We start from the raw sequence: 27,895 nt of genomic DNA, 5'->3' as shown, positions 1-27,895 counted from the left end.
CTCGTCTTCACTGGTCTTCATATATTGCCCCAGTGCTCTGTTTTCGATGTTGACGCAGTCCTCTATACTTAGTAGTCCCCTACCTCCTTCCTTTCGTGTTATGTATAGTCTGTCCGCATTTGCTCTTGGGTGTATTGTCATATGTTTCCTCGTTTTCTGGTCTATGCTGCGAAGTTCTGCCTTCATCCATTCCACTATTCCTGCGCTGTATCTGATTACTGGCACTGCCCAGTATTATGGGCTTTTATCATATTTCGGCGTTGAGTTTTGACTTGAGTATCCGCCTTGAGTCTCTGCATATATTCTTTCCTGATCGTGTCCTTCATCTCTTGATTTTTTGTTTTATATCCCTCTTCCATTATTCCCAGGTATTTTGTATCCTGTCTCATCTATGGGTTTGATGTTATTCCCATGGTAGCTTTAGCCCTTCAATCCTTGTTACTTTGCCCTTTTGTATGTTGACTAAGGCGCTTTTTCTATTTTTTTCTTTTTATTCTTTTTATTATTATTATTATTATTATTATTATTATTATTATTATTATTATTATTACATATAACTAGTAAAAATTTGTTCTGTTACAACAAGAATTCCATCTAATTGAAAGGAAGCCCATGAAAATACGCCAAAATATAGAAGAGAGAGAACCAGCAGAAGCAGTCTCTGAAATATAGTACCTACTTTCTATATTTTTGGCGATTTAATGTGTTCCTTTATTAGAGAGAGATATTTATATATATACATATACTATATTTTTGCCGTTTTATGGGCTCCTTATATATATTATATATATATATATATATATATATATATATATAATATATATATATATATATATATATATATATATATTATATATACGTATATTAGTCTCAATGTCTTTTCTACAATAAGACGATACCCAGCTCTACCTTTTACGCAAAATCTTTCGGCTCTGATTACGTCATTAACCTCAGTTTTGAACCACATCCCTCCGGGGCAGAGAGCTCTGAGTAATCTGATCCGAAAAATATATAGATAATTGGCAACTCAAATAAGATGCGAATGAGTTGCCGAGTCTCGTATTACTCACATAGCCGCCAGAAATGAATTTCCCAAGATCAGGTTCTGCTTTTTTTTTTTTTTTTTTTTTATGCTTTTTTTTAAGATTCGGTTGTTATGAAAGGAATCCTGAGAAAAAAAAATTTCAAAAAAATAAATGGATGATTTGATGACTTATGGTTAATGTAATCTGCATTCATGTTTAATGTTGGTTCCTGGAAAGATAAGTCGGTAGGTATTCCATGGGAAATATAAATATATATATATATATATATATATATATATATATTATATATATATATATATATATATATATATATATATATATATATATATATATATATATTTGTGTGTTATTATGTATGCAGAGGATTGGACTTCATAAATAACGACTTCGAAGTCTCTCTCTCTCTCTCTCTCTCTCTCTCTCTCTCTCTCTCTCTCTCTCATACACACACAGACACACACACAAAACACATACGCATACACATTTCAGGCACGCATACTCATATACACATCATATATATATATATATATATATATATATATATATATATATATATATATATATATATATATATATATATATATATATATATATACTATATATATATACTGTGTGTGTGTGTGCATATATATATATATATATATATATATATGTATACATATATATATATATATATATATAGCATACATATATATATTTAATATATATACATACATAGATTATATATACAGTAGGATATATATATATGTATATATATATATATATATATATATATATATATAGTGTGTGTATATTTGTGTATAAAACAAAGACATGTTAGGCAGAACAGAAAGAAATATACAACTCATTACACTAGATATTTAATTAAAACAGCTCATCTAAACGAACTTCAAATTGCTCACGAATAATATAAAAAAAAAAAAATAAATCTTAACACAAAAAGAAGAAGAAAGAACTAAATGAACAAAGAACAATACTAAGACAAACAAGAAGATGAAGAAGAAACAAGAACACAAGAACTTAAAATTGCTTACGAACAAAATCAAAACAATGGCAATTAAATCCGAACACCAACAGAAGAACAAATCTACAAACAAAGAACAAAGAACAAAAAAAGAAACTATACCAAGAAAAACAAGAAAAAGAAGAAGAACAAGAACAAGAAAACAAAGAAACAAAATCAAAACAATGACTAATAGATCCCCACACCAACAGAAGAACAAAGAATAATAAAAGAACAATACCAAGAACAAGAAGAACAACAAAAAAGAAGAATAACAAGAAAACAAGAAGAACAATACCAAGAAAAACAAGAAGAAGAAGAATAAACAAGAAAACAAGAAGAAGAAGAAGAATAAACAAGAAAACAAGAAGAAGAACAAAATCAAAACAATGAAAAATAAATCCAAACACCAACAGAAGAACAAAGAACAAAAAAGAACAAAAAAAGAAACAAGAACAAAAAAAACAACAACAACAACAACAACTTTAAGAAACAAAATCAAAACAATAACAAATAATTCCGAACACGAACAGAAGAACAAAGAACAAAAAAGAACAATACCAAGAAAAACAAGAACAAGAAGAACGAGAAACGAAATTAAAACCTTGACAAATAATCCGGACACCAACAGAAGCACAAAGAACAAAAAAAGAACAATACCAAGAAAAACCAGAACAAGAAGAACGAGAAACAAGAACAAGAACTCCGCTGCGTCTACTTACTTCCAGTCTTACCTTTCCTTCAAAAGTGGGCAGCTGGAGAGGCAGAGAATTCGAGACGTAGAAACGGTCATCGTTGGTGTAGGTCTGGTACCCCAGGGTGATCAGGTGATGGTCTCGACGTCGGATCCATGACACCTGGGGGGTGGGGGGGATGAGAATGGATCCTTATACAGTGGGTCAGTAGATACATAACTAATGTGTATTGTTCCATATGAATAGGTTTCACCTTCTAAATGATATAATATAATCTTCTTCCAAGCTTTAACCCATTTTTATATACTGATAATATATAATTTTTTTATATAATTAATAATAATATTCTACATTATCCGGACATTGTTCCATATGAATAGGTTTCATCTTCTAAATAATATAATATAAATAATAATAATATTCTACATTATCCGGATATTGTTCCATATGAATAGGTTTCATCTTCTAAATAATAATATAATAATAATAATATTCTACATTATCCGGATATTGTTCCATATGAATAGGTTTCATCTTCTAAATAATAATATAATAATAATAATAATTATTCTACATTTATCCGGTATATTGTTCCATATGAACTAGGTTTTCATCTTCTCAAATTAATAATATTAATAATAATAATGTTCTACATTATCCGGACATTGCTCCATATGAATAGGTTTTCATCTTCTGAATGAATCTAATAATAATAATAATAAAATAATAATAATAATAATACTAATAATAAAATAATAATAATAATAATAATAATAATATTCTACATTATCCGGACACTGGCAAAGCGGCACTTGGTAACCCCCACAGAATAGTCTATACCAGGGGTTCTTAACCTTGGGGGAACGGACCCCCTCAATTTCCAGGGGAGGCGCGAGCCCTAGGGAAACATTTTAAAAAATTCTCTAATTATATTCGTTACTCTCTTGACTAGAGTGAGGAACTAATATTCAGAAGTTTTCTATGAAAAAAATGCAAAAGTATCGCCATATAAGGTTACTTTCCTAGAGTCTACTAGTCTTGTTAGGCTCGTTGGGCTAACCATATTTTGTAATGATTGACCTCCCTTCCTATTCCTCGAAATCCCTTCTCTTTCTCATTTGTTCTTTTTTTTATATATTTTCCTTTAAATCTGGGAGGGAATTTTACTCATAAATGCAAGGGGGCGTGAAATAAAGGACCAACTCTTAGGAGGGGCGTGGTATTAAAAAGGTTAAAAACCAACTGGTCTATACATTATCCGGACACTGGCAAAGTTCATAAGATAAGGCCGACTAGGAACCATTTATACCGAACGACGCTCTAATGGAGCATAGCCGGAAGGTGTAATGAGAGGCAGCCAGGTCCTCGCTTTTGAGAAATGGACCGCTCAGAGGTAGTTAATTAGGAATGCATTGCAAAGAGGGCAGGCAGTCTGACCAGATGGAAGGTCTGATTAGCATAAAGCGGTCTCTGGGTCCTGGGCCGAAATGTTTTCCTTTTCTTCTTTTTCTTTTGCGAGGAATATTCAAGATGACTCGGCTACATTCTTTGGGAATTTAACGAAGATTTTTTTTTATTTTTTCATAACACAGAGAAATTTTTTTCTGGGACAAAATTTTTTTTTTCTTTTTTGCGAGGAATATTGAAGATGACTCGGCTAGATTCTTTAGGAATTTAACGGAGAATTTGTCATTGTTTTAAAACTAAATTTCATAACATTGAGAGGAATTTTTTTCTGGGCCAAATTTTTTTTTTTTTTTTTTTTTTTTTTGCGAGGAATATTCAAAATGACTCGGCTAGATTCTTTAGGAATTTAACTAAGAATTTTTTATCAAAAACTAACTTTCATAACGTTGAGATGAATTTTTTTTCAGAAAAAGTACTTTGTTTTGGGGAAGTATTGCTCAAAAGTTTTTTTTTTTTTTTTTTTTTTTTTTTTTTTTTTTTTTTTTGCTAGGAATATTCAAGATGACTCGGCAAGATTCTTTAGGAATTAAATGGAGAATTTTTTTTTTCAAAAACTAACTTTCATAAAATTGAGATGACTTTTTTTCAGAAAAAAGTATTTTGTTTAATGGAAGTATTGCTCAAAACTTTTCTTTCTTTATTTTGCGAGGAATATTCTAGATAATTCAGCTAGATTCTTTAAGAATTTAACGAAGAATTTATTCATTTTTTGCAAAAACTAACTTTCATAACATTGAAATGAATTTTTTCAGAAAAAAATATTTTTGGAGGGAACTGTTTTCAGAATTTCTGACATCATAAAGAACAGTCATTTTTATTCTAAAAAGTATAAATAGCTAGTTTATGGAAACCCACTTAAAAAAAAAAAAAAATAAAAAACATCTCTTTGACCAAAGAATGAAGTATGTCTACGATTATCCGAGAAAAAGATTCAGTATGTCAATTAAATATGCCATACTTAATTTTTTGGAAAAATATATGGCTTTTTCAAATGGTTTCCATAAACTAGCTATTTATACTCTTAAGAATATAAGGAAAAATATATGTTGTAAGAAGTTTTGAAAATAATTCCCCAAAACAAAATATTTTTCTGAAAAAAATTCATCTCAATGTTATGAAAGTTAATTATGGGAAAAAAATAATAAAATCTCCGTTAAATTCATAAAGACAAAAGAAATTATATAACTTATACAAAAGTTGATGGAAACGATGATTTTGCTTAGAAAGTTATGAAGGAATATAAATGAATATTTTCTGGGTCGCTTCTCTATAAATATTCAGACTAATTTCCCCCCGGGATCGAAGAATTCCTCCTCCCTAAACAAGCGAGTCATATTTCACTTTCAAATTCATACTTCCTCGACCTTGAGCAAAGAACCTTTAAGTCTGTCCGTCCGCCCCTAGCTCTTTAAAACTACCGAGGCAAGAGGGATGCAAATTGGTATGTTGATTATCCATCCTCCAGTCATCAAACGTGCCAAATTGCAGCCCTCTAGCCTCAGTAGTTTTTAGATTTTATTGAAGGTTAAAGTTAGCCATAATTGTACTTCTTGCAGCGCTGAAGATACCAACAACATAGGCCACCACAACACGGTGTTGGAGTTTCAAGGGTCGCTGTTAAGAGGACAAAAAACTCGATTTCTTCTGCGCAATTTTTCGCTCGTTTATTTTAGTGATGACGTTTGGCCCACCAGCAAAATTTCTCTTTGAAATTACTTCTCCCAAGAGCTAAGGATTCTAATGCTCTGTTAGCTAACCAGTTACTTATTAAACTGAGGAATAACTTAGCAGTTAAGAATGCCTGATCTGAAGGTTACTACTACTCACCGTCTCGTGACTGGCAACATTGCTGATCTGGCATCTGAGGGCAGCCGGGGCACCGACTTGGACTGTGGTAACAGTGTTGTTGGCTGTGATGAACCGCGCCTTGGTCAGGCTCCTAGGGGCCTCCTCCTCGTAGGGCCCGAGCAGGAGCTGGGGGTCTGGCGTCCACAGACCTTCGTCAAGAAGAAGACGAAGAAGAAGGATAAGGGAAAGTTCCTCTACAAATGAAATTGTATAAAGTCACAGAAATTACAAGAATTTCAAAGCTCTTCTGTCTACTACTGGCCAGGACGACCTACCATTCTCGATGGCGAATCTCTGGATGTCGTCGGAGTTCCTGAAGTCGTCGTCTGCCTGGTCGTGGCCGCCCTTCGTGCTCCAGCCAGACGCTGAGCCTGGAAGAGAGAGAAAGAGAGGAACTGAGGTTATGGAAGATAGGCTGAGGAAAAAAAGGCTATTTGAAAAGAATCTATGGAACTGAGGGTATGAAAAAGATGCTAAGGAAAAGAGGTTTCCAGAAAAGAATCTATGGAACTGTGGTTATGGAAAAGATGTTAAGGAAAAGAGTTTTCCAGAAAAGAATCTATGGAACTGAGGTTATGGAAAAGATGCTAAGGAAAAGAGATTTCCAGAAAAGAATCTATGGAACTGTGGTTATGGAAAAGATGCTAAGGAAAAGAGTCTTCCAGGGAAGAATCTATGGAACTGAGGTTATGGAAAAGATGCTAATGAAAAGAGGCTTCCAGAAAAGAATCTATGGAACCGAGGTTATGGAAAAGATGCTAAGGAAATGAGGCTTCCAGAAAAGAATCTATGGAACTGAGGTCATGGAAAAGATACTAAGGAAAAGAGGCTTCCAGGAAAGAATCTATGGAACTGAGGTTATGGAAAAGATGCTAAGGAAAAGAGGCTTCAAGAGAATCTATGGAACTGAGGTTATGGAAAAGATGCTAAGGAAAAGAGGCTTCCAGGAAAGAATCTATGGAACTGAGGTTATGGAAAAGATGCTAAGGAAAAGAGGCTTCCAGAAAAGAATCTATGGAACTGAGGTCATGGAAAAGATGCTAATGAAAAGAGGCTTCCAGAAAAGAATTTATGGAACTGAGGTATGGAAAAAGATGTTAAGGAATAGAGGCTATTTGAAAATAATCCATGGAAAAGAGGCTATGAAAAAGAACTTATGAAAAAGGTGTTCAAAAGATATCCTATGGAGGAGAAGTTATGGAATTATGGAGCAGAATTCATGATACAAAAAATGTCATGGAAAAGATGTTATGAAAAAGAGGCAGTGGAAGAAGAAGAAGAAGAAGAAGAAATCAAGAAAAAGAAGCTATGAAAAGAGCTATGAAAAGGCATTACAAAAAATATTATAGAATAAAGGCTATGAATGAAGGCTATGGAAAAAGAGGTTCTGGAAAAAAAGTTCTATGGATTCCATTCAATATACGTTATGGAGTAACAGGTTATGGAAAAGTCTTTTGGAAAAAAGGATTATGGGAAAAAAATGTCCCTCAAGACCCATTGAATCGACAGGAGAGCCTGGGAAGGAAAGGACCCCATGAATATTTTATACGAGCTGAAAGACCGAATGAAAGGAGCAATAGGAACCTCGATATACGTCATACCCAACCTTGTATACGGGAGGTGTTTTGCATACACACACACCACACACCTACGGGTGTGTAGTCAGCAGCTGCATTGGGCTGGTTTGGACAATCAAATATTCAGATAGACGTGATGGTATAGCAAGGATGTAGAAAGTAGACAGATGGATTGTATAATTAATGAAATGTATAATGAATGAACTGTATAATGAATGAAATGTATAATGAATGAATAATGAATTAAATGTATCATGAATAAAATGTATAATGAATGTATAATGAATTAAATGCATAATGAATGAATAATGAATGAAATGTAGAATGAATGAAAGATATAATGAATGTATAATGAATTAAATTATAATACACGTATAATGAATTAAATGTATAATGAATGTATAATGAATGAAATGTATAATGAATATATAATGAATGAAATGTATAATACATGCATAATGAATGTATATTGAATGAAATTTATAATGAATGTATAATGATTGAAATGTATAATAAATGTATCTAGAAGGAAATGTATAATGAACGTGGTTTTTTTACGAGATATGGCGATTTCTCATTCTATAGTGAGGAGGATTTTTCCTCTAATAATCAGACAGACAGGACATAACGTCAATTGCATTGCAGGCGTAGAGAGAGAGAGAGAGAGAGAGAGAGAGAGAGAGAGAGAGAGAGAGAGAGAAACACTGGCAATGTATAATGAAAGCAGGTTCATTTCTCAGAAAGTGAGTTTTGTTCCAGCTTCCAAAAATAGGATGAGAGAGAGAGAGAGAGAGAGAGAGAGAGAGAGAGAGAGAGAGAGAGAGAGAAGGAAAGTGGGTAAATGGAAAGCGTGATTTAAAAAAAACTAGAATTTCCTCCGGTATTCACAGAGAGAGAGAGAGGGAGGAGAGAGAGAAAGGAAGGAATCTATTTGAGGTAGCCACAATGGACAAAATGACATTCGTTAGCTGAGTAAGAACGTGACTGTCTTTTCAGTAGAACTTTCTTTATTATTATTATTATTATTATTATTATTATTATTATTATTATTATTATTATTATTATTATTATTTTCTTCTCTTGTCCATTTCTTCCTTTGGTTTGCTTCTGTAGCTCCAATCTCAGGCTGTTGGTTACTGTCGTTGTGGTGGTCAGTTGCTGGATGACGACCTCCAAGTACCTGACCGTCTTCCCCTTCAATTGGGTTGAATACCTGGCTGCCGGACGAAGCTCCTCTGTTGCCAGAGGTTCCATTTTCGTCGTTGTCGTTTATTCCTTCAATTCTTAACATCATTGCTGAGTTTTGCTTTTTAACCCATAGCTGGACCCTACCCCATCAGGGATAGGTACTCATTTACAGCTGAGTAGAATGAGGAAATTATGGTAAAGATCCTTTCCCAAGGAATCAATACCGAGGAGAGCGGTCACCCATCCAACGACTGACCAGCCCCAATGTTGCTTAACCAGTCCATTGACGACCTAACCCACTCTGCCACGACGCCACATTATTATTATTATTATTATTATTATTATTATTATTATTATTATTATTATTATTATTATTATTACAGCCAAAAAGAAATCTTGAATTAGGTTGATCATTCCTTAACTTATTTTTGGTAGAATTTTAAAATACGTTTTAATCCAAGCAAAAATTCCTTCGAATCATTTTTCGTCAAAAATACATTTTAATATAAGATTATTATTATTATTATTATTATTATTATTATTATTATTATTATTATTATTATTATTATTATTATTATTCTCAGGCAAAAATTCTTGAATTAAGTAGATTATTCCTTAACCTTTTTGGTAGAATTTTAAAATACGTTTAAATTCCAAGCAAAAAATTCTTCGAATCAATTTTCGTCAAAAAAAAATACATTATTCATTGATTATTATTGTTATATTCCAAGTTAGTTATTATTATTATATTATTATTATTTTTTATTATTAGTTATTCTAAGCCAAAAACTCTTTTTTTTAGGTAGAATTCTAAAATATGTTTTAATTCCAAGCAAAAAAATCTTCGAATCATTTTTTCGTCAAAAATACCTTTTAATATATGATAAGTTTTTTCTTTATGAATTTTTCTTTATTTTTCTCAAAAGCTACTTGATTAAATGCAGCCTTTAATCTATAGTACTCTCAGATACAACTTGGACATCACCAACACAAGCGTCAGCCAACTGGAAATGAAATTCCGGATATCCTGCTTCTCTCTCTTCTCTCTCTCTCTCTCTCTCTCTCTCTCTCTCTCTCTCTCTCTCTCTCTCATCAGCCTGCGAATGATTTCCGCCACCCAAGAAAGCCTCTTCATTTCCACTTTTCCCTCCCCGTTTTCATTTCCGAATTTCATTTCCCCTCCCACTTGCCGACCCAACTCGTTAATTGGCATTTAGATCTGAGGGCTTCGCTCGATGGGAAAAATAAACGGTTTTCGGACGCTAGCCTTCGCTTTTGTACACGCTCGTGTGTTTATAGGTGTATATACATATGCATATACGTATATACATATACTATATATGCACATATATAATTATATATATATATATATGTATATATATATATATTTATATATATGTATATATAGATATATTATATCTATATATATATTTGATATATATCATATATATTCTTGTATATATATAATGTATATATGTATATATATAATATATGTATATTATTTGTATATATATATATATATAAATATATATATATATATATATATATATATATATATATATATATATACATATATACGATATAGAGTATATACATATATATTATATATATATACATACACACACATATATGTATGTATAATATCATTTATATATATAATTTTATATATATATATATATTATTATAGTATAATATATATATATATAGTATATTATTAATTTCTTTTGAAATCAATAAAAGAGAATATATATATATATATATATATATATATCTATATGTATATTATATATATATATATATATATATATATATATATATATATATATATATATATATATAAATATATAATATATTATATTATATACTTATATCTATATATATATTATATATATATATATATATATATATATTCTCTTTTATTGATTTCAAGAATATAATATATATATATATATATATATATATATATATATAATATATATATATACATATATGTGTGTGTATGTATATATATAATATAATATGTATATACATACTATATATGATATATGGTATATATAATATATATATATATATAATATATATTTATATATATATATATATATATATATATATATATATATTTATATATATATACAAATATATACATATATTATATATATACATATACATGTATATATATACAAGATATATAGATATATATATATATATAAAATATATATAAATAGATATATATATATATATATATATATATATATATATATATATATATATATATATATATATACTATAATATACGTATATAACATATATCCATATACATACTCAGTATCAATAAAAGTAATAAACACGTCCAGGTGAGAGGTGGGTTTGAAAAAAACCTAAAAAAATAAGTTGAATTACAATAGAAGTCAAGTTTTTTTTCAATCTCCTGCGCGCGTGACGTCACGAGTCACTCTACTCCCGGCCCCTACTTCCGACTCAGCCTCACTCGCTCCGTCACCGTGTTGGCGTTTTGAGGAATTCGTCGAATAGTTTGGCTTTCTGGTGACATCTGGCAACCCTCCGTGGCTTTCCGACCACAGGCCACGTCGCTGTGGAATAAAATTCCACGGCACTGAAGAAAAAATTCTTCACTTTGCCTTTTTATGATTTATTATGAAAAGTAAAGCAATAAAACACTATATTTCTGCATGTGATGGGTCTAAAATGAATGAGAAAACGTATAATTTACTGTATATCGATTTACAATATCATTGACCTCTAAGTATGTGAAAAAACGCTTGTTGAAAGTTTGTGAAGCACTCGCCTTAAAAAGTGCCTTCATGAGCTGAGAGGACAGCGGAATAGAAGCTCACGAGCGTTCGCTTCCGACTACGATTTCTTTGAAAATCAGAAACTGCGTATGGTAACACTGCTAAAAGCCTATGTTGTGAAGAAAAAACGGCAACGAGGAGCCAGTCCCTCCTTCCCCTTGTGCACGGTGACACGTTGCCGGCCGTTTTCTTCGCGAATTGGTGACAAATTCATGAGGTTTTCTGGAAAGCTGCGTTAACTACGTTATTCCAGTGGTGGTTATGTGATATTCGCCGATGCTGCAACGCAGAAACAGACGAAGTTTCCCTCATAAGATCCAGGAGGAAGTAGGTGAACGTCTGCAGAAATGGAGGCCATTTAAACACCCAAGAGAACGTTCGGTTCGTTTGTCGACAAAGCTATTATGAATTGCAAGCAACCTCAGGCACGAATTGCTTGACAATTGCTCTGCAATTGCAAGAGGATCGAAGGACGATGCCATACCGAATCAACATTCACCTCAGTGTCACTGTTGTTGATTCAGGTATTACTACTGAACATCTTGGCTCTAGTTTGGTTTAACGTTCTACCAGTTACACTATAACCACTTAAAATTGTGAATAGAATTATTAACTGCAGGCTTCTATGAATACTTCTATGAATGAAAGTGCTTGAACCATACTCGACCGGGTTATTTACGAAATTACAATTGGGCCTAGACCTATATGTGTAGTTTAGTTGCAAAAGGGGGTTGGGGGGTTAATCCTAGAGTTTACGGGTCCAAATTTACTGCATTACGTATAAGTCAAGATCAGCGCACAGATTTATCAAATATTTATTGAGTGATGGAAAGCAATGCAAAATTGAGCGGTTTATCTGCTAACAGAAGCAGAAATTGTAAAATTAAACACACACACAAGAGGTAATGAAGGGGGAACGTAAATATACAAAAACATGTCTCAGGGGACCCGGACCCATAGAATACTGAGAAAATCGTTAATCTCTACTGCCGTCAGGAAATAAACTGCTCATTTTTGTTTTCAGATTGATCAAAAAGTGGCTGCTGAAGAGGAAGAGCCCGCGCCAGGTTCCTAGGCTCACCGCACTATTCGCTTGAGGTGCAGAGCTTAAATTATTCCCTTTATTCTTTACAATCTCTGCTGCTGTGAGCAGATAAACTGTTCATTTCTTAGTTTAGTAAATAAACTTCTGTTTGCAGGTCTGTTGAAAGATGAAATTGATATAAACACATACAAGGGAGTAGTGAGTTTGGACGCCTAAACTGTAGTAGTACCCACAGGGGATATAGTACTATAAAACTAGTCAACACGAGAGAGATGTAGAGAAAGACACGAACATTTTATTGAAATTGTTTTAATGTACATGGAATGGGTCTATTATTTGCCGGGCAAATGATGTTGACAGTTATTTTCGAGAGACAGAGGAAAGCGTTTTGCATAACTGAATGAACCATAGTCTTATATGGATAATGCTAGCAATTCAAGAGCATATGCAGTATGCAATATCTTCAATTCGATTCCTAAAGCAATTAAACCACGTTCACTGGTTAAAACTGACAAAATTAGAATTAGGCCTAGACCTAGCAATTAAAGCACATGCAATATGCAATATCTTCCAGTCGATTCCTAATGCATATAAACGATGTTCATTGGTTAAGACTGACAACATTGGAATTAGACCTAGACCTACTATAACGGAGGTTTGTTGAGAATAAATGCAAAGAGAAATTGCTAGCCAACACGAAAGCGAGAGAAATGGCAACATTTTATTAGAATAGTTTTAATTTGTGTGAGTGTTAAAGTTTAGTGGATATGTGTTTGGGTTTAGTGGGTGTGTGTGTTTAGGTTTGTTGGAGATATGTTTAGGTTTTGTGGGAGTTATTTAGGTTTATTAGGTTGTGTGTTTAGGTTTAGTAGAGATGTGTTTAGGTTTATTTGGAGTGTGTTTAAGCTTAATTGAGGGTGTGTCAAGGTTTAGTGGAGATGTGTTCAAGTTTAGTAGGGGGAATTTTTAAAGTTTAGTTGAGATGTGTTTAGGTTTAGTGGGGTGTTTCAATTTAAGGAGTGTTTAGGTTTATTTGAGTAGGTATAATTAATATTTATCAAAGCATGCTACAATTTACATGGAATTATTATTATTATTATTATTATTATTATTATTATTATTATTATTATTATTATTATTATTATTATTATTATTATTATTATTATTATTATGAATCAAAATTTAAGAATATCTATCAACATTTTTCAAGACTTGCTAAAGTTTACAATTCATTATTATTATTATTATTATTATTATTATTATTATTATTATTATTATTATTATTATTATTATTATCATTATTATCATTATTATTATTATATTATTATTATTATTATTATTATTATTATTATTATTATGTTATTAACAAAAAAAAGTAAACAAAGAATTGCACTGCAAATAACATATAAACCAGAATAAAATGCACAACAGAATGTTAATAAATACAATTAAACCTACAAGTTACGGCTCGGCCATCTTTAATTTTTCGCCTCTCCTGAGAATTTAATTAAAATCGATATTGCCAGAAGGTCGCCGACGGTGGGCCGTCCATTTGCTCTCTCTCTCTCTCTCTCTCTCTCTCTCTCTCCTCTCTCTCTCTCTCTCTCTCTCTCTTCCGGCAAGGTTACCCGAAATATCATCTGCATATTCAAAGCTTTGAATGTGAATCATGTCTAGTATATATATATATTATATATATATATATATATATATATATATATATATATATATATATTATATATATATATATCATATACGTATATATATATATATATATATATTATATATATATATATTATATATATAAGTATATATAATACATATATACGTATATATATATATATATATATATATATATATATATATAATATATATATATCATATAGTATATATATATCATATATACATATATATATATATATATATATATATATATATATATATATATTAATTTTATTGCTAAGGAATTTCTTTTGTAGGTTTAATTTCTATTATTATTGGATTTAATCTTCTCTAATTTATTATAACATTCTAAAGCATCATATACCATTTACAGGTCACTCATAAGCATCTGAGACAAGAGGTTATACAAAAATGATCACCACCCACGCTAGGACCTGGGCGAACCAGGCACTGAACCCTGATACCCTAGCTCAAAGTGACGGGACGGTCTTGATGTTCTGCATCATATTTCTGTTCATGTAAGTATTCATTCATCTGTTTATTTTTTTCATTATTATTTATTTATAATAATATTTTATGATCTTGTATAGTTTTATCATTTTTTCTATAATATGGTGCAGAACTTCTTATTGGCATGATTTCTGCATGGTATTTATTTATCGGGTTGTAGATATGTTGTTTTATTGTTTTATTTTTTTATTTTTCTAATGTTTTATTTTTTCATAATAATAATAATAATGCCTGGTTACGTTTGACTAAAACCTGAGCATTGTTTTATTTAAAATTTGCGTATAAATAACTATATAAAAAAACCAAAGAAAAAATGAATTATTTATCGGGTTGTAAATATATTTTTTTTATTGTTTGAAAATTCTTATTTTTCGTCTGTTATATTTTTTTCATAAAAATAATAATGATAATGCCTGGTTACGTTTGAACAAAACCTGAGCATCTTTTTATTTAAATTTTGCCCTTGAGATTCCATATTTTTATATTAAAAACCAAAGAAAAAATGAATCCCAAAAATATATATATATCTTTTTTATTCCTACTTCCCTTTTGACTCATTTTTTGCATTAAAGATACAGAGACAACGAAATAAAAAAAGTCTGCAAATGTATTTCTCTCATTTCTCGTTCGTTCGTTTTTTCGTCAAGATTTTTCGCGTAACTTTCGAAATGGAAAATATTTCGGTGGCCAATTGTAATCTTTGAAGAAAAAGAAAATACTTTTATGCGCCAGGCTGCTGGTGGCTGGCTGGTCGGACTGAAAGAAATAAAAAACAAATTTTGTTTAATTTTTTTATGAGGATCTTTACATTTTCTGTCAATTTTTAAGACCAAAACTTTTGATTTCTTTTGGAGCTTATATTTTGCAGGGCCCAGATATTTTATCAGTTAGAGCTTTTAGTTCTATTTTTTTACATATATTTTTTGTTGTCATCCGGAATATTTTATTTCGTTTTGATAAAGTATTTAATTCAAACGGAATTTATATCGAATAATTCTTCTGTTTTTACCAAAAAACTTTTATATATCATTTATTAGTTTATTCATTTTTTGTTGATAGTTTTTTTATTTATTTATCAGTTTATTTCATTAATCACTTTTTATTCCATTCATTTATTTGTTGAGTTATCTATTCATGTATTTATTTATTAGATCTTTATTTTACTTATTTATACATTTTATAGATGTATATATATATATTATATATATATATATATATATATATATATATATATATATATATATATACACAAATATATATATTACATATATATATATATATATATATATATATATATATATATATATATATATATATATATATCTATATATATATATATATATATATATATATATATATATATATATATATATAGATATATATATATAGATCATTTATCTTTATCTTTATCTTCTTCCATAATTTATTGAACAGTTATATATATATATATATATATATATATATATATTATATATATGTATATATATTATATATATATATATATATATATATATATATAGATTCATTTATCTTTATCTCTCTTTCATAATTTATTGGACCCTATTTTATATATATTGATTTTTTCACTTATTAATCATTTTATTTCATTATGCATTCATCTATTTATTCTCTTATTCAGCTATCCATTTCTTTTATTTATATCCTATTTTTAATTATTCATATATTGTCAACAGATGTCCATGCAATACAACAGTAAACAAAATTTAAAAAAGAAAATAAAAATAAAATATTTAGGGTGTTAAAGCGTCAAGATCCAAAAAAAAATAATTTTATACAAAATAAAAAAAAAAAAAATAAATAAAAATAAATAAAGATAAAAAAAAAGCGTGGAAGAAACAAAAGTGAGAAAAATGACAAAAAACGGAATTCGACAAAAAATAAAAGGTCACCAGAGAATTTCGCGAACTCTGCCAGTGCGGATATCAAAAAAAAAGAAAAAAAAATCTGTATAGGAAGTGACACAAGAATGGAAAGGAATATAATTGGAAACTTTGAAAGATTTGCGATAATCGAAATGAATGAAAGTGATCGAGGTGTTGAAAATAGATTCGGATACATTTCGACTATTCTGTCTTTCGTGAATGGCAAACTCGATGAAATGTGGATAGAACTAATGTCACAAATGCTTAGATAAATAAAATATTAATTGAGTACAGCAGTAAAGGAATATAATTGTCTATCTATTCTATCTATCTATCTATATATATATATATACATATCATATATATATATATATATATATATATATATATATATATATATATATAGGTGTGTATATAAATATATGTATGTATGCATAGTTATGTATGAGTGTTAATATATGCATATATAAACACACACACACACACACACACATATATATATATATATATATATATATATATATATATATATATATATATAACATTCTCTAAAGTAACAGAACAAAAGAACAGGTTGGCTCTTAGTTGAAAGTACGACTTTGAAAAACACCAGAATAAAATAAAAAGTAAAATAAAAAGTATTGCCAAACCTTGCTGCAGGAAACAAAAAATAAAAAAAACCGTCATTGATACAAAATAACTCATCGCTTAGTTATAAATCACATCACATCTGTACAAAAAAAATAGTAATAAATGGAGGTAAACGTGAAAATCTGTAAAAGGAATAAAACACAGAAAACGAGAACTAACTTTTTTCTTTTTTTTTTCTTTTTTTCTTTTGCAAAGGTGCAAAAACAGAGCGAGCAAAAACCATTTATATCCTTGACAACAGTGACAAAACACAGAAGATTTAGCTCTGTTCATAAACCATAACATTTTTCGTAAGAAGAAGAAGAAGACGACGACGAAGAAATCAATGCACAGCTGGAAGAAAAAATTTGGAAATAAATATGGAATTAAAACAAAAGAACTAAGATGATATTAAACACGGAATCTCTAATGAAAAAGAGCAATTCGTAGAAGACAGACAAAACGGAAAGCACGAACTGCAAATTGAATGAAAATAAAAGAGGAAAAATTGAAGAAAACTGCAACGTTCGTGTAAAAATTCCCCCACCATAACCAGCGGCTTCGTTCTTGAAGGCGAAGAGGAGAAGACGTATAACGACCTTGCCATCACGTTCTTTATACTTTTTTCGCCTTTGCAACTTTTTTTTTTTTGAAAGGCTGGGAGGGGGAGGGAGACAGAGTCGGAAGGGAAAGGAGGGGTTAGAGGGGAGGGTGGTATGCCAGTAGTTCGGTATATATGTAAATGAACTCACGTGTGCCGAATATGCAAATGAACAGGAAGACGACTGGCAATGTTGAGTGGACCCCAGTGGCCTCTCTCTCTCTCTCTCTTCTCTCTGTATATAATTAGTATTATTACTAGTAATGATTCTATAGTATATATAATTATATTCATCTATATAATATATATAATATAATATATTATAATATAGATATCTATATACAATTATATATTATTATATATATTATGTATGTATATATAATAAATTAGTATTATCTATATTATAAATATATATATATATAAAATATATATATTATATACTATATATATATAACTTAATTATAAATTTATAATATATAAATATTTATATATATATTTATATATATTTATAATATCTATTTATTCATATATAATATATTCATATATATATATGTATAATATGGTCATATATATTATAATATAATATATTACTTATATATTATATATATTATGAATAGATAGATAGATAGAATACAGATAGATAGATAAGATAATAGACAGGTAGTGAGAAAGATTTTTGTTACATACACGAGCGTTGGATCATATATTGTAGTCATTCGATTAGACAATTTCCTTATCCTATGATGTATATATATATATATATCTAATATATTATATATATATATATATATATATATATATACTACATATATATGTAATCACATCTTTGTGATACAATGCCACTCTATTACTGGTATGTTTTGGCATCTACGCTCATATGACAACATTTTATTCAACATTACATCAACATTAGTTGACCTCCCTAGTGGGAATCTTAATGAATTTTCATGATGAAATTCCGTAGAGTTATTCAAACCTCGTATATTTAAAAAAGCCTTCCCTTGTTTTTCATAATTTGGAAGGGATGAAGTGTGTACAGATTAATTCCTAATTTATATATATATACTATATATATATATATATATATATATAATATATATATATATACATTACTGATATTTTTCTCCCATAACTCATAAACCCCTCTGTCAAGTTAGCTGTCTGTCTGTCTGTCTATTCCTGATGTCTCCAACCACCTCTTCTGAATCAGAACTAATCTCCCATCAATCCCTGGAACGTGTCTTTCACTAGATTCCAGATATTCCCAGTTTTTTAAAAGGATCTGGAATCCCCTCTTATCTTCCTCTGGACTAAATGAAAATAGAATGGATATATCAATGAAAGTCGTTTACCTGCAAACCATAAAATACAGACGAACAAAAATAGTTTTTTTTTTTCACATTCAGTTGAAGTGTACTATTTTTCTTCGTGTGAACACTATCGTATAGAGATAAAAAAAAGTATTGTTTTTTTTTTATAAAATCGATTATTATTAAATTTTGTTTATTGCTAGTTAGATTTAATGTTTTTTTATTTTCTAATATCAGTAAAAACGTATTACATGCCTCTCAAATTATTATTATTATTATTATTGTTGTTGTTGTTAGTTTTTTGTTGTTGTTGTTGTTGTTATTATTATTATTTATTATTATTATTATCGTCTCCGTGAAGGTCGATAATCTACGATTGAAAGCCTGAAATGATTCTCGAGTATTATTATTATTATTATTATTATTATTATTATTATTATTATTATTATTATTATTATTATTATTATTATTTTTATTATTATTATTCAAGAAATGTTCAATAATCTCCGTTGAATTAAATAATTCATCCTATTATTATTATTATTATTTATTTCCATAAAATTATAACAGTTTAGGAAGCTAAAATAATTCATCCTATTATTATTATTATTATTATTATTATTATTATTATTATTATTATTATTATTATTATTATCATCGCAAACCTACACAAACACACGCAAAAACGATCTCTAATACATATACGCATGAAGGTCAAATTCGCTTCATCAAAACCCAAGACTAGAAAGGGCCTAAATTAATGGTCGTAGCCACCAAAACCATTAGTGGGCAGATATCCCCAGGTCTCCAGCATATTAAGGTGATTAGAAAAAAACCCTAATTATTTTTGTCTATTAAGATATTAACCTAATGGCTGGCACAGGGTTAATTGTAGTGAGGAACAGGTTTTGTATTATTATTATTATTATTATTATTATTATTATTATTATTATTATTATTATTATTATTATTATTATTATTATTATTATTATTATTATTATTATTATTATTATTTATTATTATTACTAAAATTTGGGACTATAATCGAAATTTCTTATGCTGATTATATATCTTTCATAATGTATATATATTGAAGAGTAAAAATCCCTTTGGTTTTATTAATTATATTATCTAAAAGTCTTATTTTATGTATCTAAAGAGTGTATTAAAAAAATTTATAATATAATAATAATAATAATAATAATAATAATAATAATAATAATAATAATAATAATAATAATAATAAATTAGTAATCAGTTATTATTATTATTTGTCAAAAGATTACAAGCTTTCATATGAAATAGCCGTAAAGATGATAATTTTGCAAAGAGAAAATCACAGATTTACAGTAAGGGAGAGAGAGAGAGAGATAAATAATTTTCAAACCATGTAATTCCAACTGCATCGTGAAACGAGTAATATATATTTATAAGGGTACGTCAGTTTAATATTCGTATCCATATACATTTTAAACTAAATAATGGATATATATATATATATGTATGTATGTATGTAAACTTAAATTATATGTATACATATGTCTGCATATGCATCCTGCACCGAACGTTTCCGTGCCTATGTATTATCAGCGAAGACGGAAACAGTATATTTATTTTCCCGCGGGCGGGCTGCGAAATAATAATACCTGCTGGCCATTAATATTCCCTCCCCGCAATTTTTTTTTTCTTTTTTTTCCCGGTGCCGTGTTATTACCCCAAATTAAGGTTACCAGATCAGGGAGGCATTAGCCTCGCGAAAGAATGAGAAAAAGCAACAGATAATTTGGCCCATGGGCGATTGATATACGAGGCCCAGCTAGAAATTTAATGCAGTGGGGGGGTCGGGGTTAAGGTGTGTGGGTATTTTGTTTCTAAGTCGTTTATTATTATTATTATTATAAACGTGACAGAAAAATTGATATAGCATGAACCTATTAGGTAATAAATAGTATTTTTTAGTTATTATTATATTATTATTCATTATTATTATTATTGATTATTATTATTATTATTATTATTATTCATTCATTATGATTGTTGTTTTTTGTTGTTGTTGTTGTTATATAATTTGACACATAAAAGTTTGATATTGAATGAACGTATCATTTGATATGTAGCATTTGGTTGTTGTTGTTTTTTTTTTTTTTTGTTTTTTTTTTTTTGTTTTTTTTTTTTTTTTCTCTATCACAGTCCTCCAATTCGACTGGGTAATATTTATAGTGTGGGATTCCGGTTGCATCCTGCCTCCTTAGGAGTCCATCACTTTTCTTACTATGTGCGCCGTTTCTAGGATCACACTCTTCTGCATGAGTCCTGGAGCTACTTCAGCCTCTACTTTTTCTAGATTCCTTTTCAGTGATCTTGGGATCGTGCCTAGTGCTCCTATGATATGGGTACAATTTCCACTGGCATATCCCATATCCTTCTTATTTCTATTTTCAGATCTTGATACTTATCCATTTTTTCCCTTTCTTTCTCTTCAACTCTGGTGTCCCATGGTATTGCGATATCAATGAGTGATACTTTCTTCTTGACTTTGTCAATCAACGTCACGTCTGGTCTATTTGCACGTATCACCCTATCTGTTCTGGATACCATAGTCCCAGAGGATCTTTGCCTGATCGTTTTCTATCACTCCCTCAGGTTGGTGCTCGTACCACTTATTAGTGCAAGGTAACTGATGTTTCTTGCACAGGCTCCCAGTGGAGGGCTTTTGCCACTGAATCGTGCCTCTTTTTGTACTGGTTCTGTGGAAGTGCCGGACATTCGCTTGCTATGTAGTTATGGTTTCATTTTTCGTATTGCACTTCCTACATATGGGAGAGATGTTATTTCCGTCTATCGTTCTTTGAACATATCTGGTTCTTAGGGCCTGATCTTGTGCCGCTGTTATCATTCCTTCAGTTTCCTTCTTTAGCTCTCCCCTCTGTAGCCATTGCATGTGTCATCGCTGGCTAGTTCTTTAGTCTTTCTCATGTATTGTCCGTGCATTGGTTTGTTGTGCCAGTCCTCTGTTTCTGTTTGTTTTTTCTCCTGTCTCTGTATATTTCTGGGTCTTCGTCTACTTTTATTAGTCCTTCTTCCCATGCACTCTTTAGCCACTAGTCTTCACTGGTTTTCAGATATTGCCCCAGTGCTCTGTTCTCGATGTTGACGCAGTCCTCTATGCTTAGTAGTCCCCTCCCCCCCCTCCTTTCTTTCGTGTTATGTATAGTCTAACCGTATTTGCTCTTGGGTGTAGTGCTTTGTGTATTGTCATATGTTTCCTGGTTTTCTGATCTATACTGCGGAGTTCTGCCTTCGTCCATTCCACTATTCCTGCGCTGTATACTGATTACTGGCACTGTCCATGTGTTTTATGGCTTTTATCATATTTCCGGCATTATTATTATTATTATATTATTATTATTATTTATTATTATTATTATTTTATTTTTATTTTATTTTTTTTTTTTTTTTTTGGGGGGATTATTATTATTTCATCTGGCTTAAATAAAAATTTATTGCGATATGAACTTATTTATTATTATTATTATTATTATTATTATTATTATCATTATTATTATTATTATTATTACTATTATTATTATTATTATTATTATTATATTATTATTATTATTATTATTATTATTATTATTATTATTATTATTATTATTATTATCCAACATGAGAACAATTCAATAATAAAAAGAATAATAACAAAAACCATTAAGCCTCCATACATAACTAATCACTGAAGGAGAAAATAAATCATTAAAAACATAAAACAAACTGATAGCAACAGCTTATAAAAAAAAAAAATTATCCATGCAAATAACTGAACAGAATATAAACAAAAAAGATTTTTCCATAGCGAGGGGCAGAAATTCTCCATTCTGCAAAATATATACAATCTCTCCTGATATACTATGCCAAAGTATACCTGGCAATTTTTAGCCCAGAGCGACCTTGTGTATATATATAAACATTTAGCAGCACAACCGTGATGGGCGTTAGAAATATTGCATTCCTAACTCTTTTTGATATAATCTAAAGCCAGGGAGGTTAGGCAGTTCTTCCTCCACCTATATTATCGAACAGATGCCTGGAATTCTTCGAAAGCTGCCAAATATTTCAAGGAAAAATCTCGTCGGAATGCGCGCCTATATTAACGAAGCTTCGACGCCCCGTTTTCAATATCGTTTGGTATTCTGGGCTACTCGATGCCTTTGGGGGCATTGTCATACAGCAGTGTATGTTAAATAGCTGCCTCCCCCCCGCCCGCCCGCGCCCCTTGCTCTGTAATGAAGGAATTGTGTATTCCTGTATTAATTAAAACGATCACACCCAGAGAGAGAGAGTGGAGGGGAGGGAAGGGAAGGGTGGGGGGTGGTGGCTGGTTTTAGCTGCTGTATTTATTGGTACAAGATTTCATTTTGACTTTCGACGTTTAGCATTACGGGCGGGAATTCAATGTCCTTTTTGTGTTAGGCGCATCACTTTAGATGGTAATTCTGGCCTAAGCTGGTACATGGATCTCTCTCTCTCTCTCTCTCTCTCTCTCTCTCTCTCTCTCTCTCTCTCTCTCTCTCTCTCTATTGTTTGTACAATATTTGGATCTTTGTTTTTGAGTTTGTGTATATTGGTTTACACGAAAAAGCTCTTCTCTCGCTCTCTCCTCTCGTCCTCCTCTCTCTCTCTCTCTCTCTCTCTATTGTTTGTCAAATATTTGGATCTTGGTTTTTGGTTTGTGTCTATTGGTTACAGAAAGCTCTCTCTCTCTTCTCTCTCTCGTCTCTTCTCTCTCTCTCTCTCTCTCTCAGTACATTACTTGGATGGTGTATTATTAGGTGAGTTGTTGATTACGAAATTCTCTCTCTCTCTCTCTCTCGTAATATTCTTGGAAATTGAGTATTAGTCGTGAGTGTTATTACAGAAATTCCCATTTCTCTGCTCTCTCTCTTCTCTCTCTCCCTCCATCTCTCTGTTCTCTCTTCTCTTCTCTCATTCTCTCTCTCTCTCTCTCGTACCATTACTTGGATTGTATTATTCGTTGAGTGGTTGATTACAGAAATTCTCTCTCCTCTCTCTCTCTCTCCGTCTCTCTCTCTCTCGTCCTACAGCTCCGCATTCGCTCTCATCTTCTCTCTCTCTCATCGGAGATTACTTGGAGAGTTTATTATTCCGTGAGTGTTGATTACAGAAATTCCCATTCTCTCTCTCTCTCTCTCTCTCTTCCTCTCTCTCGTCCCTCTCTCTTCTCTCTCTCTGTATACGTAATTTAACTTGGATGCGTATTATTCGTGAGTGTTGATTACAGAAATTCTCTCTCTCTCTCTCTCTCTCTCTCTCTCGCTCTCTCTCTCTCTCTCTCTCTCTCTCTCTCATCGTAGATTACTTGGATGAGTATTATTCGTGAGTGTTGATTACAGAAATTCCCAGTCTCTCTCTCTCTCTCTCTCTCTCTCTCTCTCTCTCTCTCTCGTACCATTACTTGGATGTGTATTATTCGTGAGTGTGATACAGAAATTCTCTCTCTCTCTCTCTCTCTCTCTCTCTCTTCTCTCTCTCTCTCTCTCTCTCCTCGTAGATTACTTGATGAGTATTATTCGTGAGTGTTGATTACAGAAATTTCCCAGCTCTCTCTCTCTCTCTCTCTCTCCTCTCTCAGAGAAAGGAAATATCTGGACACTTTACCTCAGACCAAATATTCCTTTGTTATGCTAACCATTATATATATCATGGGTCTCCACTCGAATAAAGAAAAGAATTCTTATACCAAATCAAAAGGAAAGCCACAGGTTGATGTAGTTCTAATCCCCACCCTGGAACCTCCCTCACCCCCCTTCTTCTCCCCGCCCCCTCCCAAACAACCCCTAGTATTCTCGAAGTATTCTGACGGTCTTCTACTATACAATTTTCGATGACTCGAGTTTTATTTGCACGTGGATCTACAGAATGTAGAAAGCTTGCGTGTATTTGAGTGTGTTTGCTCTTGTGTACGTACGTGTTCTAGACTCGTTCCGAGGATACCGTTCTTTATTATGATGAGTTCTCTCTCTCTCTCTCTCTCTCTCTCCATAATGTAAATATACATTATTATATATATATATATATATATATATATATAATATATATATATATATATATAATAATATATATGGATTATATATATATATATAGTGTGTGTATATATATCCATATATGTATGTATATATGTAATTGTGTGCCTATTATATTAATATATATTTTTCCACTTCATTCTTCGTTGCTTCTACACCTGGTATTTTTTTTTAATACTTTGCCATATTTCAATAATTTTGCAGAAAATAAAATTGATTTCAAATAGAAAAAACTGACCTTACCCCTTCAAAAACAAATAGAAAAAAGTTACCTGACTTGACCTTTACCCTTCCAAACAAGAATTTGAAACAAATAAAAATGACCTTCAAAACCAAAGTGGAAAAACAAATACTACCAAATAATGACCTAAGCTGACCTTACTTTTCAAACAAGAATGAAAAACAAATAGAATAAAGGGGCCTAACCTGACCTTTACCCTTTAAGAAAATTAAAAACAAATAAACTGACCTAACCTGACATTATCCCTTTAAAAACAAAGGGGAAAACCAAATAGAAAAAAAAGTGACTTAACCTGACCTTTCCCCTCCAGCGTGGAAAAATAAGTTCCTTCTCTCGACAAATGACCCTTGATGAGAGAGAAAAAAATGGCGTAACTGAAATTGCTATTTTCATCCCAAATGAAAATGTCAGGTCATTTTTCCCTCCTGAGACTCTCGGGGCTTCGCCAAAAAGGAGGAAAGATTTCACTTTTGGAAAAGTGGGTTTTTAAATTAAGATTTTATTTTTTTATTGTATGTTACCTACAAAAGTAGGACTTAAAATATGTGACAGTTGGCTAAATCTGAAAACATTTTTCAGATCGATGATAATTTTCTGGTATTGAAAAAAAAAATTTTCCAATGTGACTCTTGTCTGCAAATAATCACTTTATCAAATAATCATATATTAAGAACTTTCGTCTTTGCTAAGTAGATAAATTAATTTCGAAATGAAGTCATTCTTTCGAAACAGAAAAGTAATACAAAAAATGCTGTCTGAAAAGGATTTTTTAAAACGATAGCCTACATAGGCATGTATAAAGGGACAGGTGAGCCAACTTTCCTTTATGGAAGTCAAGTGCGGATGTAACATGTGAATGAAAGAAAGTGTTTAAGCTATAGATGGATGGTTGTTTGCATAGTATGTGTGGCACAAAGACTTTGAGGAGCCATAAAAATGGTATATCAAATGGGCGACAGGTTAGGGAAAATATAGAAAATTGCTGGAGAGAAAGGTGGTGGAATATATAGAGGAAAAACAAGGCTTCAATAATATCCTGGTAACACCAGAGTGCATGCGAGATAGAGGTGAGTGGTACAGTGTGTTTAGGCCAGTTCGACGCGTTGCTGATGAGCACTTGACTTAGGTGTATAAAGCAGCTAATGTTATGGAAGTTATCTGCATAGTGAGGATTTCCATTAATTATTCAGCTATTCAAGTTATGCTTTTGTTCCTGATATATAATATAAATAATATATATATATAATATATATATATATATTATATATATAATATATATTATATATATATATATATATATATATATGCATACCTATATATATATATATTATATATATATATATATATATTATATATATATATATATACTATCTATATATATATATACATATTGATATTATATATATATATATTATATATATTTTTTATAGAATATATATTATATATATAGACGGGTAAAAATGTTCTATGACAACAGAATTCCATCTAATAAAAGGAGCCCACATAAAAACACCAAAATATAGAAAGTAAGTACTATATACTTCAGAAACTGCTGTCTTTCTCTTCAGGTAGGTAATGCAACCTACCTGAAGAGAGAGACACTTCTTTCTTTTTACCATTCTCTGTCCTACCATCATTACTATTAATCACCACCACTCCTAGAATTCATATTCCAGTACGGATTCCGTGTGGGAGCTCCATGAACCACATGTCCCGAGGGACAGGAAGCATAAGACCTCCCTCTTCCTCCTTCACAACCCCCAACCCACCTCCCACAAAGAAAACCCCCCCCCCCCCTTCCCTCCCACCTCTTTCTCCCACCCACTCGGCTTATTGAACCAGGAGGCTCCATCTTCTGCCAAGGGTTACCTTTCTCACATTTTTGACGACACAAAGGTTTTGGAATTTCTCCGGCATTATGTGATGGTTTATTTGGGCAATTGGATTGTTTTTAATGCTTTTTTTTAACCTTTATTCTCTGGATTGAGATTTTGGCGAGTCTAAAACAGGATTCTTTTGGTGTCAGTCCGATAGAGAGAATATTTTTTTATTCTAATTTTCATTTTCCTATTTTACTAATCTGATTTCTTTTTAATTTTCTTTTCTATTCTTTATTCTCAGCATTAAGATTCTGTGGTATTCTGCAACAGAATTCTTTCGGTCTTAATCCGATAGAGGTTATTTTTCTGCATTTTTGATCATCGTTTTGCCATTTTACTTGGATTCTGTGTTCCTGTTTTGAACGTGAGATTCT

The 27,895-nt window shown here is 30.9% G+C and overlaps 1 protein-coding gene across 1 annotated transcript in view; it reads right to left on the bottom strand.

The window, feature by feature from the left end:
- Positions 1 to 27,895, bottom strand: part of LOC135197548 (uncharacterized) — a 78,245-nt gene that overhangs the window by 38,279 nt on the left and 12,071 nt on the right. The window contains exons 2-4 of the mRNA XM_064224609.1: positions 6,335 to 6,430; positions 6,039 to 6,208; positions 2,611 to 2,906 (exon numbers count right to left, since the gene is read on the bottom strand). Of these exons, the coding sequence (XP_064080679.1) occupies positions 2,611 to 2,906; positions 6,039 to 6,208; positions 6,335 to 6,430 (562 nt within the window). The remainder of the gene's footprint in view (positions 1 to 2,610; positions 2,907 to 6,038; positions 6,209 to 6,334; positions 6,431 to 27,895) is intronic.

Source organism: Macrobrachium nipponense, chromosome 23 (genome assembly GCF_015104395.2).
Source record: "Macrobrachium nipponense isolate FS-2020 chromosome 23, ASM1510439v2, whole genome shotgun sequence".
Taxonomy (NCBI): domain Eukaryota; kingdom Metazoa; phylum Arthropoda; class Malacostraca; order Decapoda; family Palaemonidae; genus Macrobrachium; species Macrobrachium nipponense.
This window is presented reverse-complemented; position numbering and strand designations above follow the sequence as displayed.